General features: G+C 49.2%; 1 protein-coding gene across 4 annotated transcripts in view; it reads left to right on the forward strand.

The window, feature by feature from the left end:
• GABPB1 (GA binding protein transcription factor subunit beta 1) overlaps positions 1–12,437 on the forward strand; it is a 368,057-nt gene that overhangs the window by 157,042 nt on the left and 198,578 nt on the right. For all 4 annotated transcript variants that reach the window (XM_069222548.1, XM_069222545.1, XM_069222547.1 and 1 more), the window contains exon 5: positions 1,435–1,629. In XM_069222548.1, coding sequence (XP_069078649.1) covers positions 1,435–1,629 — 195 coding nt within the window. The remainder of the gene's footprint in view (positions 1–1,434; positions 1,630–12,437) is intronic.

A 12,437-nucleotide genomic window follows, 5' to 3' on the forward strand; every position in this document is an offset into this window, starting at 1 on the left:
TGCATCACAGCTGGTGGGCTGGAGTGATCCCCTTGGTCCTCTCTACCAGCTGTCCTACTTGGGATACGGAAAGCTCTTGCCTCTCCTTGCAAGACAGTACCCTGTGCACCGCGACTCTTGTAGCTACCAAGGCTTGTTTCTTCCTTCTCAAAGGGAACATCAGGCTCCATGTAGCCCCAGCCTCCAGCACTCTTCCTACAATGCACAGTTTTCTGCCTGCTGCTCCACCGACGTGGGACTGCTCTACTGGTGTGCTGAGTGGACCTCACTGCCACTCCTGTGGGCTGCCTGTGAGGGCTGGCTTCTCTTCTTGTGACTCTCCCAGCTGCTGAAGTTCACCTTGGACTCCACTCCTTGGGTTGTGTCCCCTGGGCCTTGGTGGTCCTCTTCAGCCTTGCAAAACCTTCATCATCGACTCTTGCATTTCGCAAGGTTTATTGGTCTTTTTCCAGTATCACTGACTGACTACATAATGACCGCCAACGTGGGACATCACTTGCATTACTCCTGGAACTCCTCTTCTGCTCCTGTGCTGCACTACTGACTCTTCATCCACCGTCACCCTGGTCCTGCAACCACAGAAGGGTAAGTAGTGGCTCCTGCCACTGCTGGACACTCCAACTCGAACTAGACCTGGTCCCCTTCTTTTGTAGGTCCTCCTCTGTCAGGATCCACCTTTTGGTTTCTTCTAGTCTTGTCTGGGTCTTGCACAGTCCTTTTCCAAAGTTTTCCTGTGCATTTGGGGGAAAAAACAGGAACTTATCCCCTCTCTCCTGGTCCCTGGGGGGCACCCTGGTATTTACCTTTTGGGGTCCCTAGTTCCTCCAGCTCCCCTCTACAGATTCCCCGTCCTTGAGTGGGGGACTGCCTTTCACCTTCCACTTACTTAGTATATGGTTTGGTCTCTCCTTAGGGCCTTCAGTATTTTCTATTATTTTTCTGTTAGCTATTGCTTTCTCTGCTAACCATTGACTTCTAATGTTTATATATTAGTGTGTTTACTCACCTCCTAGTGGAGTATTGCCTGTACAGTATTTTATTATTTGTGTTACCATAATGAAGTACCTTTATTTTTGTAGCTGTGTGGTTCTTAGCTGCTCATCCACAGCTACCTCTAGAGAGCCCTGGCTTCCTAGACACTGTCCACACCTCACTAATAGGGGATACCTGGTATAAGGTGATAACACCATAGGTGCTCACCACACACAACACCAGCTTCCTACAACATTTACCATGGAGTGTGCCTGGCAGCCATAAATGTATGAGTACTTTGATGTGAATAAGGCAAATCAGCAATGTGGCACACAGTAATTCTGAACTTTGATGAGCTCCAAAAATGTGTTATGTTGGGCCAAAAGATGTGATGTACATAGATTGTTGTAACAAACAATTATAATGGACTATTTTTTCACTGTATTTCATGTCTTTGTTCAGCATGGTGCAGATATCAATGCTAAAGACATGCTGAAGATGACTGCTCTTCACTGGGCTACAGAACATAATCACAGTGATGTGGTTGAACTCTTAATCAAATATGGAGCTGATGTTCATGCACAAAGTAAATTTTGCAAGACTGCATTTGACATCTCATTAGACAATGGAAATGAAGATCTTGCTGAAACATTGCAGGTATTTATTCTGCTTAGATACATTTGTTACTGATGATTAACTTGCTGTTGTATTGTCATGCCTCCATTTGGATCGTAGTAACTGTTTGCTGTAGATTTGCATGCTTTTCACTTTCCTGTCATAATGCTGGGTTCGGAATATTACACCTTGTTTTTCTGTCTTTTAATTTTTCATTTAATTGTTCTATTCTTATCTCTGGGGTGCTCAGCCAATGCTGCTATTAATGCTCCATTTGTCTCACCAAAAGATGCACCAGACACTGTTAAAATGCTTCTCTGGAACACAGATCGGCTCCACAAGAAAGTTTTGAACCTCACCAGGATTAACCCAATAATCCAAGTTCCCGCTAAATTGCAGCCAAGGAGGCCTTAGGCAGTGGGCCAAGAAATCACCTCCAAAATTTCCTTCAGTAACATTTAGCTTTTTAGAGGATGTGTCTCAAGCCCCCCAATGAGACTTTTTGGGACTTCTTTCAGTTTCCTACCAGCTGATCATCTCTCTGTGTCATCTGTCCCCTTGGTTCCACATGGAATGCTTCTATAGTGGTTGGGAAGCTTCCTGGTGCTAATGCCTTCGGCACTTGACCTACTTCTGATGGTAATTCCATCCCGAGCACCGCCAACGTCAGCTCCCATGGGGACTCTAGCCCCTTCACCTCCTAACAGCCCTTACCTAAGCCATGGCTATGTCAGCTAGCCAGGAGAGAAACTAAATGAATTATTAAGGAGAAAAGATGCAGGGTCATTTCATGCTGTTTTGAGGAAGGCTGCTGATTACCCTTGAGCTTCCTCTAACTTCTGTAGAGACAGAACAGAGGTTATACAAGCGGCTTCTGCCACCTGTGAGCAATTTCTGCCCTTAACAAGACATGTATGAACCCAGTTATGGCTGCATGGAAAACCCCACAGCTGCTACTGCACTAATAGATTCATTGGTAGGTGTTGCAGGCTGGCCGGAGGGGGACCCATTCTTGTCCGTCCACCCTTCTCCAGAAAGCTTGGTTGTTCAGACCTTCTTGTGAACTTAGCAAAGTCGGAGGGTTTTCCTAATATCTTGTCCAGACTGTAAACAAAAATAAAAAACTGGCTCTATGGGATATTTAGCAGAGATGGTGGTCTCAAACCTTTCTCACCATTTTGAAGACCACTTTGCTGAAGTAAGGGCTGGTGTCCTCCTTTCTGGAGGCCTGGAAGGCTGACATTAGGACAGTGAATCTTTGATTGTAGAAAAGATTTAAAGATTTATGCCCTACCGTTACATTAGCAGCCCCCGCCCCCTCTCCCCAATTGCTCTTTGGAAGCTGTAGCAGGAAGTAGCAGCTGTTCTACAGAAAGGAGTGGTAGTATTAGGGCTGCAGCAGCAAATTGCACATGAGTGCTTCTCTCTAATTCCTGGTACCTAAAAATGACGGTGGTCTTTGTCCAGTCGTAGACCTTAGGTTCTTGAATTTTGCCCTGGTCAAGAAAAAGTGCAAGATTGTTTCATAGCTGGGGTTCTTCTGGTGCTGGAAGCAAAAGGCAGCATGGTGTGGCATCCTTCATTCGAAAGGCCGCATAATTTCAGATACATATCCCGCAGTCGCACATCAGGAGTTACGTAGACTCCACTCACTACCACTTTGCGGTCTTTTTGTTCAGACGAAAATTTCACAACTCCATTTTTCACAAAGGTAATGGCAGTGGTTGCACTCCATCTCAGAAGTTCAGCCACCTCTTTGTTCCCATACCTGAATGACTGACTGACTGCTCAAAGCTGGTTTGGCACACATGGTGTTACAACACTTGTAGGCAACCGCATCCATGGCTGTTTGACCTGGGCTTTTTCATCAACCTACCCAACTCTTACCTAGAGCCCTCTTTACAGCTCCAGTTCATAAGTGTAGGAAAGTACCCTCTTTCTTGGCATGGTTACTCCCATTTTCTGCCTATTGTCAGTATGTTTGACAGTATCTACTGGGATCCTGCTAACCAGGACCCCAGTAGTTTTGCTCTCTTCTCTAAATTGTACCTTTTTCTTCCACCAATTGGCATACTTGTCCCCCCATGTTAGTCTCTAATATATGGTACCTAGGAACCCTGGGCATTATGGTTCCAGGGGATCCCTATGGGCTGCAGCAGTTATTCTGCCACCCAAGGGGAGCCCATGCAAAGGGTTCTGCAAGCCTGCCATTGCAGCCTGCATGAAACGGGTGCATGTACCCATTTTCCTTACAAGTCACTACACCAGGTCACTATAAATCACCCCATGTGGTAGGCCCTCTCAGCCCAGGGTGCAGGTACCTGTGTGTGAGGGCACCCCTGCATTAGCAGAGGTGCCCCACAAACTCCCGATCCATTTTCCTGGACTTTCTGAGTGCAGGGATGCCATTTTACATGTGTACTAGCCATAGGTCACTACCTATGTCCAGCTACATAATGGTAGCTCCAAACTTGGGCATGTTTGGTATCAAACATGTTAGAATCATACCCCAATACTGTTGCAAGTATTGGAAGTATGATTCCATGCAAGCTGGGGGCTCCTTAGAGGACCCCCTCATTGCTACCACCAGTCTTACAGGGTTTTCCGGGCAGCCCAGCTGCTGCCACCTCTCAGACAGGTTTCTGCTCTCCTGCTGCTTGATCTGATCACTCCCAAGAAGACAGAACAAAGGATTTCCTTTGGGAGAGGGAGGTAACACCCTCTCCATTCGGAAATAGGTGTGACTGGCTTGGGAGAGGTAGCCTCTGCAAGCCACTGGTTTGCTTTGAAGCGAACAGTTGGTGCCCTCCATGCATAAACCAGTCCACACCTTTCAGGGACCCCCAGTCCCTGCTCTGGCGCGAAACTGGACTACAGAAAGGGGAGTGACTACTCCCCTATCCATCACCACCGCAGGGGTTGTGCCCAGAGCTCCTCCAGGGGGGTCCCATGGTTCTGCCATCTTGTTTCCAAGGTTGGCAGGGAGCTCTGAGAGCATCTGATAGGCCAGGCCAGGCAGGTGATGTCAGAGCCCACTCCTGATACGTGCTTACCTGGTTAGGTGACCAATCCCTCTTTCAGGGCTATTTAAGGTCTCTCTCTTGGGTGGGTCTTCAGATTCGGTTTGCAAGATTTCAGCAGGGCTCCTCTGCAACCTCCACTTTGACTTCTGGCCACTGAACCGCGACTGGACCCTCCATGAGCCGACAATGCTGCTACAATGAAGAAGACTCTTCTGTAGCTTTGGTTTCCCGTCTCCTGCCAGCTTTGCAACATTTCCCCGGCTGTGCATCCTCAGAAGATTGCAACTCTTCAGCCAGCACAGGAAGAAGGAATCTCCCTTGGAGTGAAAGTCACTCCTCTGGAACCGCAGGCACCTACAACAAGCAATGACTGGCTGCGTGGATCTCCCCTCATCTTGAGCTGTGTGTATCCTGAATCACAGGTGGTGGTCGGGAGTAGTCTTGTTGGCCCTCTCTGCCAGCCGTCGAACTTTGGTGAAGGTAAGCCCTTGCCTTCCCACGCAGGACAGTACCACGGTGCCCTGTGTCTCTTGCAGTTGCCAAGGCTTGTGTGCATCTCTTCCAAGAGATCTTCAGGTGACATGGAGCTCCAGCCCCCAGAACTCCATCCTGCAAAGCTCAGCCTTCTCCGTGATTCTCCTGCGGCATGGGATCCTCTTTCGTAGTGCTGCATGTGCTTCATCTGCAACTCCTGTGTCACCGTCCTATGGGACTCCTGTGGGTGCTGCCGCTGCTCCTGTGGATTCTCTGTGATGCTGAAGGTCCCCTGTGACTCCCCCTCCTGGGTTGAGTCCTCCTGGGCCTTGCTGGACTCTGACAGCACCACTTTTCCCCTAACCGCGAGTTTCTCTTTCCCAAGGCTTGTTGGTGGAATTCCTGCACCAACACCTGTCTGCAATCTTCCTTCCAGTGTGGGACATCATCTGCATCTATCAGGAATTCTTCCCTGGCTCTAGGGCTGCAGTGCTGACCTGTTCTTCATCACAGTCGACCAACTCCTGCATCTACAGCTGGGTCGGTAGTAGCTCCTACTCCTCCTGAACTCCACTGTGACTCTTGGACATGGTACCACCTCTCCACAGGTCTTCTTTCTTCAGGAATCCACCACTGGGTTTCTTGCAGTCTTGTCTTGGTGTCTTCTTTTTCTTCTTTCCCTCCTTTTGGGTGGTTTGGGGAAAATCCAGTGTTTTGTTTTTGGTCGCTGGGGGTTACTTTGTTACTTACCACTGTGGTTTTCTAGAACTCCGAGCTCATTCACATTTTATTTACCTAGGTGGGAGTACCTTATTCACATTCCATTTTTTTAGTATATGGTTTGTGCTCCTTCTAGGGACACTAATGGTTATTTCTATTTGCACTGTTTTCTAATCTTTTCTATGCCTATTTCTGGTTGCTAGTGTATATACTTAGTGTATTACTTACCTTCTAATGGTGGGTTACCCTTCTAGTATTTTGTGGTGATTTGTGGCAAAAATAATGTACCTTTTTATTTTTGTACAACCAAGTGTTTTCTTTTGTGTGTGTAAGTGCTGTGTGACTATAGTGGTATTGCATGAGATTTGCATGTCTCCTAGATAAGCCTTGGCTGCTCATCTATAGCTACCGCTAGAGAGCCTGACTTCTAGACACTGCCTACACTTCACTAAGAGGGGATAGCTGGACCTGGTGTAAGTACCTTAGGTACCCAACACACACCAGGCCAGCTTCCTACAATAGGACACTACCACACATGAGATTACTTTGAGCCTTCGCTCTGCAGAGAATCCTAGACATTCGGGTTATGATTATTATGTTTCTGGAGGAAGCTTAGATTCCAATCCTGATTGTTCTCCTACTAGGAGTACTGTCTGCCTGCATCCTCCTGGTCACAAATGTTATGTCATGTAGATTTGTAGAGTGAACCATCACCCGGGAGGGTATCCTGGCACTGAGCAGGTGTGAGTCTATGAACACTGGGGCATAGTGGGACTAATTGAAAAAATAGGTGTTCAGCTTCTTGTGGAATCCAAGAAGTGAAGAGGAGGCCCTTGTTTGTAGCAGTAGGCCGTTCCATGCTTTAAAAGCCATGTATGAGAAAGCTTGACCGCCAGATCTGTTTTTCTGTATAAATAGAATTATGCAGGTAGGAGTCTGGACGACTGAGCCATCTGGAAGGTCTGTGAAGCAGATCCGATTGTTGAGGTATGCTGGGCCAGTGTTACCTAGTGCCTTGAAAGTGTAGGTGAGGAGTTTGAATTGTGCTAGTTTGTGAATGGGGAGCCAGTGAGCTCCTTTAGATGTGGTATGATGAGAGTGCAGTGCATTGAAACATGAGGGCTCTGTGGTGGTGCCTCTGCAGTTAGTGGATCCAGCACCAGGGAGTACTGGCGGACACCATGTTGATGTCCCAGGACACTGAGGTGGACCTGACTTGGTAGTCAGTAGAGGAGCATGTACCCAAAGATATGTCCTTCAGTCTTCCACAAGACTTGGCCACAGTGCTGATGGATGCACCAAATGCGCCAGCTCCTAAACCCCCTGTCAACTTCGGTCAAGCTTGTCCCAAAAAAGCCAGTTGGTTCTCCACCGAACTCCAAGAGTCCAAACGCACCTGTAGGCACCTAGAGAAGAAAAGGAGAAGCAGCAAAACCAGCAAAGACCATGCCTCCTTCAGTGCTGCCATTGCTACACATCACCAACGCATGAAGAACGCAAAATAAAAACCAGCACTCAGTGAACGCATCAACACATCCCAGCACAACACAAGAGACTAAGGCCACTAACATCCCCCGGTCACAAGACTTCTGCGACAAACTGGCCACTTTCTTCCACCACCAGATTAAGGAGATTTATGACATCTTTCTCCCACTGAGCCTGCCCAGCGTTGGAACCTACGAGTGACCCAGCCCCCCATGACCCACCCAAACCGTCCACAGCCAGTTCACTCTCACCACAGAAGAGACCGAAATCATCATGAACAGCGTTCACTCCGGAACTCCAAGCTCCAACAGACCCCTATCCTCGCCACATCTACAACAGTCCGTGCATTCATCGCCCCCGAACCCCACAAGACACTGAGCTGCTCCATCAAAATAGCCACCTTCCCCGAAGATTTGAAACATGCTGAAGTCACCCCCTCCTGAAGAAACCCACAGCCAACCCATCAAAGCTCAAGAATTTCCGACCCATCTTGCTACCCTACCCAGCCAAAATCTCGTAAAAAAACCATAAACTCACATCTGTGACAATTCCTCGAGGGCAACAACTCTTTGGACACTTTTCAGTCTGGATTCCACAGCAACCACAGCACGGAGACAGCCCTTCTTGCAGCCACCGACGATATCCGCACACTCTTTGACTGCTGATACACCGCAGCACTCCTACTCCTCGACCTCTCATGAGCCTTCGCCACTGTCTCCCACAGCACATTATGCACCAGACTCCACAACGCAGGAATCCGCAAAAAAGCATTGCAATTAATCCACTCCTTCCTCACCGGAAGAACAGAGAGCCAGGCTCCCACCCTTTCATATCCAAACCAATAGAAGTCAGCTGCGGAGTCCGTGAGGGATCCTCCCCGAGCCCAACGCTCTTCACCATATACATGGCCTTGCTTGCAGCCATCTTCGGAGAACACAAAATGAACATCATGTGAGACGCCGGTGACACACAACTCATCATATCCCTCACTGTAAACCCATACAAAGCTAAGAGGACTTTTACACCGGGATGAAAGCTGTCGCTGCCTGATGAGGGAGAGCTGCCTCAAGCTCAGCTCAGACAAGGCTGAGCTCATAATCTTTGGAAACTCCACCTTAGCCTGGAGTGACTCCTGGTGGCTGACATCGCTCAACGCACCACCTACTCTGACTGACCACACCTGGAACCTAGGAATCATCCTCGACTCTTCCCTATCAATGACGCAACAGGTAAACACATTCACCTCTTCCTGCTGGCACACCCTCTGCTAACTCAGAAAAATCTTCAAATGGATACTGGCAACTGCCGCAAAATAATCACCCACGCCCTAGTCACGCGAGCTCGACTACGCCAACGCACTCTACGTCTGCACCACAACAAAGAACACCAGGAAACTACAACTTATCCAAAACGCCACTGCCGGACTCGTCCTGAACCTCCGCCACCAGAAATACGTCTCCCAAAACCTGAGGACCCTCCATTGGCTCTCAGTAGAGAAGCAAATCAACACCAAGCTACTCACCCACACCTACAGGCCCCTTCACAACATTGGACTGGCCAACCTGAACCATTGCATCTCTTTCTATAACCCCACCAGACTCCTCAGCTCAGCCCAGCCGGCGCTAGTTACCATCCGACGCATCCGGAAAACCACCATCGGAGGAAGATCTTGCATATCTTGCAGCAAAGAGCTGGAACAACCAGCCCACACACCTCAGACAATGCCCATCACTCACGATTTTCAGGAAGAACCTCAAAACATGGCTCTTCGAATGAGGCCTAGACCCACCACCAGCGCCTTGAGACCCTCATGGGTAAGTAGTTGCGCTTTGTAAAAACTGATTGGTTGATGCCTCTACCGTTGGGGAGGGGTGCTCATTTGGACGAACTGGAGATCCAACGTGTTTGCTCACCACAGAGTAGGTTCTGCAGATTGACCTGCTCAAACTGAGGGCAGTTCATCTGGCACTCAAACCCCTCCTCTGCTTTGCAGGGGTCTGCTCCGATTTTACTGGACAGCTCTACCATGACATGATACACCAACAAGCAGGAAGGAGTGGGTTCTTACCTTTACCATCTGGCCAGATCTCTGCACATCAGAGCTGATAGCCTGAGCCTACATCTTCTTGCTGACTATTACATCTACAGTCTACACCCAGAGGTGGTGCAGTACGTTTGCCCTGTGGGACAGCCTCAGATGGCCATCTTTGATGCTCACAGTAATGCCCAGGGTTGACAGTTCTATGTTTCCCAGCATCCGCTGTAAGGAGCCTGGGGGACACATTTTGATTGATATGGAACTTTTTAGTCCACTACACTACACGGTTCCTCCTGCTCTTTGATTACTCAGTTTCTGAGGAAGATTCCCCAGAACCGGGTCCCAAGCCATCTTTGTCACCCTAGACCTTATAAGAAGGGTGTGGTATGCAGCTCTCCTGGACCTTTCCGTTTGTCCACCCAACTCGGTCTACTTCTCAGGGTGGACTCTGAGTTGAATAAGTAGGTACTGCTCCACTTTCTCCAGAGCCTCAGTATTCATGCTTAGGGATTAAGTGGCAGCAAATGATCTTCTTGCAGTTTCCACTGGAGATGGTTGATATCCTTTTACGCCTGTTGCTCCTTCACCAAGATGATCTATTCTGGATGGTGAAATAGGTTTGTTGCTTGAAGCTCAGGACGTGCCGTGGACCCTTTAAAGTCTCTTCTCTTGGAGGCTCTTCAGTACACACTCTCACTGAACCAGCAGCACTGTTTAGTAGGCACTATAAAGGGGTACGTTTCTTCCTTTTAAGCATTCTTCTGCCTCCCAACCAAGCCATCCCTGTTCATATCTCTCACTGACATCAGTTATTTTCTTTCTGTGCCAGTCAGCGCAGATCCGGAGACAGCTAACCTTTTTTCATCTTTCATCAAAGATTTTTTTTTTTTGTGAGAAACTTCTCCTGGAATGTCTTCCCAGAAGGCTAGTATCAAGCCCTGTGGCACCTGTCTCTGCTTGATGTTAGTGATGGACCCACACCTGGCATGCCTTTCGTGCCTTGAGCACGACCACGATACGAAGGCCTGCTAAAATGTCAGCGTCATGAACTCAAAGGCCTTGGGGGAGCAATCCCTCAATCACCTGGTGGCTCAATGTGCAATGATGCAACAATCTTGATCGCGAGGAAGGGAGCAATCATGGAGTCCAAGGTCTTTGTCACACTCAGACCACTGGTCATTCTGGTAAGTCCTGCTAGAAGAACAAGAGGTCGAAGAAGTCTTCAACTTCACCTCATCCGTTGGCGTATGAGATAGGGAGTGTCTGCATTCAAGGCCTGGCTTCATGGTTGAGCCTGGGCTGTCTCAGCGCCTCCATGAGTTTCCAGGAGTCAGAGCAACCACTGCTCAACTTCAGGGGTTTTGTGAGACCATGCACATCTTAGTTGAGTGGTCTGCTTCTGCTGGCGCACCTTCGCGGACCCGCGGGTGCAGGAGGGTCCCCTACTGGATCCATGCCAGCGGTTTCAGCACTAGTTGGGCTTCGTGGATGAATGGCTGAATCCAGACTGGCACTGGTCGTATCATCTCTGCCTTCCCCAGTGCTGATGATACCCATGCCCACCAGCAGTGCCAGCCCCATTCTGATCCCTGATTCGAATATGGAGCTGGAAGGGTGTCGCCCAATGCCGACTCCACCACGGACTGGAGGCATGTCTTCCAGACCAGAGCCTGAGTCCTATTTTTATGGACTAGAGACTCTGGGAGGGCTGTGAGGGGTCACTGGACCCTGAAGAATACCAGCCTTTTAACCCAAACATCGAACTAGCGTGGGGATTTGGCAGAAGCCACTGGACTGGACACCGCTCCAAATACTGGCATGCTTTTCCCCCCCTACTGTGGCTGTGGAGGAGGGAGCGTCATTTGCAATAATTGTGAGAAGTACAGATGAGATCCTGGACAGTGTGTCAGTCAAGATGACCATATTGATAGGGGTGCTTCAGTCGGAAGTGACCCCCTCAGATTTGTTCCTCCCTCTTAAAGAAGCCCTTACAGACATCCTGCTTGGGACCTGGTCGAAGCCCACCATCAGGGCTCTTTCGAACAGGACGATTGTCCGCCACCACCTCCGAGCCCCAGGAGACCCCAACTTTCTCACACAACACCCTACTCCGGTGAGCCTGGCAGTCCTGGTGCATTCCCTACCACATCACCATATAAAGAATCCAAGAGTTTGGATACGTTAAGGAAGAAGATGTTTTCTTCCACCAGTCTGGCACTGCAGTCAGTGAACACTGCATGCCTTTTGGCCTGCTACTCCCCTGCTTTGTGGGATGCGATTCTGCAGGTGCTGCCAACGGTTCCAGAGAAGGCCCGGGTCGTACTGTCCAAGGCTGTTGCTGAGGAGAGATGCAGACCATGGATACCACAGACTTGCTGGGCAGAGCGGTTTTGTCGATGGTGGCCTTATGGTGCCATGTCTGGCTGAAGACCACTGACTTTACTGGGGATGTCCAAGCATTGCTTATGGACATGGCTTTTGAAGGTTCCCGTCTCTTTGGAGACCAGGCATATTCAGCGCTGGAGCACTTTGAAGATAGCATGGCTTCCAGCTGCATCTCTACCTTCTCAGCCACCATGGCGCACTAGATTCCCATACTTTTGCATGGCTATGGGCACAATACCTCGAAGGCAGCTACACCCTTATAGTCTGCCCCCTTACCATCATGGGCACCCACTTGGAGGCAGGATATGCCTTTATCTGCCCCACTGGTGGTCTATCACATCCGACCAATGGGTTCTCCAAATTGTCCTGAGGGAATACTCTCTTCCCTTTGTGTCTACCCCCTCTATTGCCATGCACGTATGGCAGGCTGATGGAGGACACTCTATCCCTTCTTTGCCAGTAAGTGACATCTGTCTTGGCCAAGGGAGCCTTAGAAAGCGTGCGGACGCCAGAAGTAGGTCGTGGTTGCTATCCCTGCTTATTTCTGGTGCCCAGGAAGGACAGAGGCCTTAATCCTATCTTAGACCTGCATCTTCTCAATTCCTTCTTCAAGAAGAAGTTCAAAATGCTCACCTTGCTCAAGTACTGCCTTTCTTGGACCCGGGACACTGGGTGATAGTGTTGGACTGGCAGAACACTTACTGTCATATTCCTGTTCAGCCTGC

The sequence above is a fragment of the Pleurodeles waltl genome, chromosome 3_1 (assembly GCF_031143425.1).
Source record: "Pleurodeles waltl isolate 20211129_DDA chromosome 3_1, aPleWal1.hap1.20221129, whole genome shotgun sequence".
NCBI lineage: Eukaryota > Metazoa > Chordata > Amphibia > Caudata > Salamandridae > Pleurodeles > Pleurodeles waltl.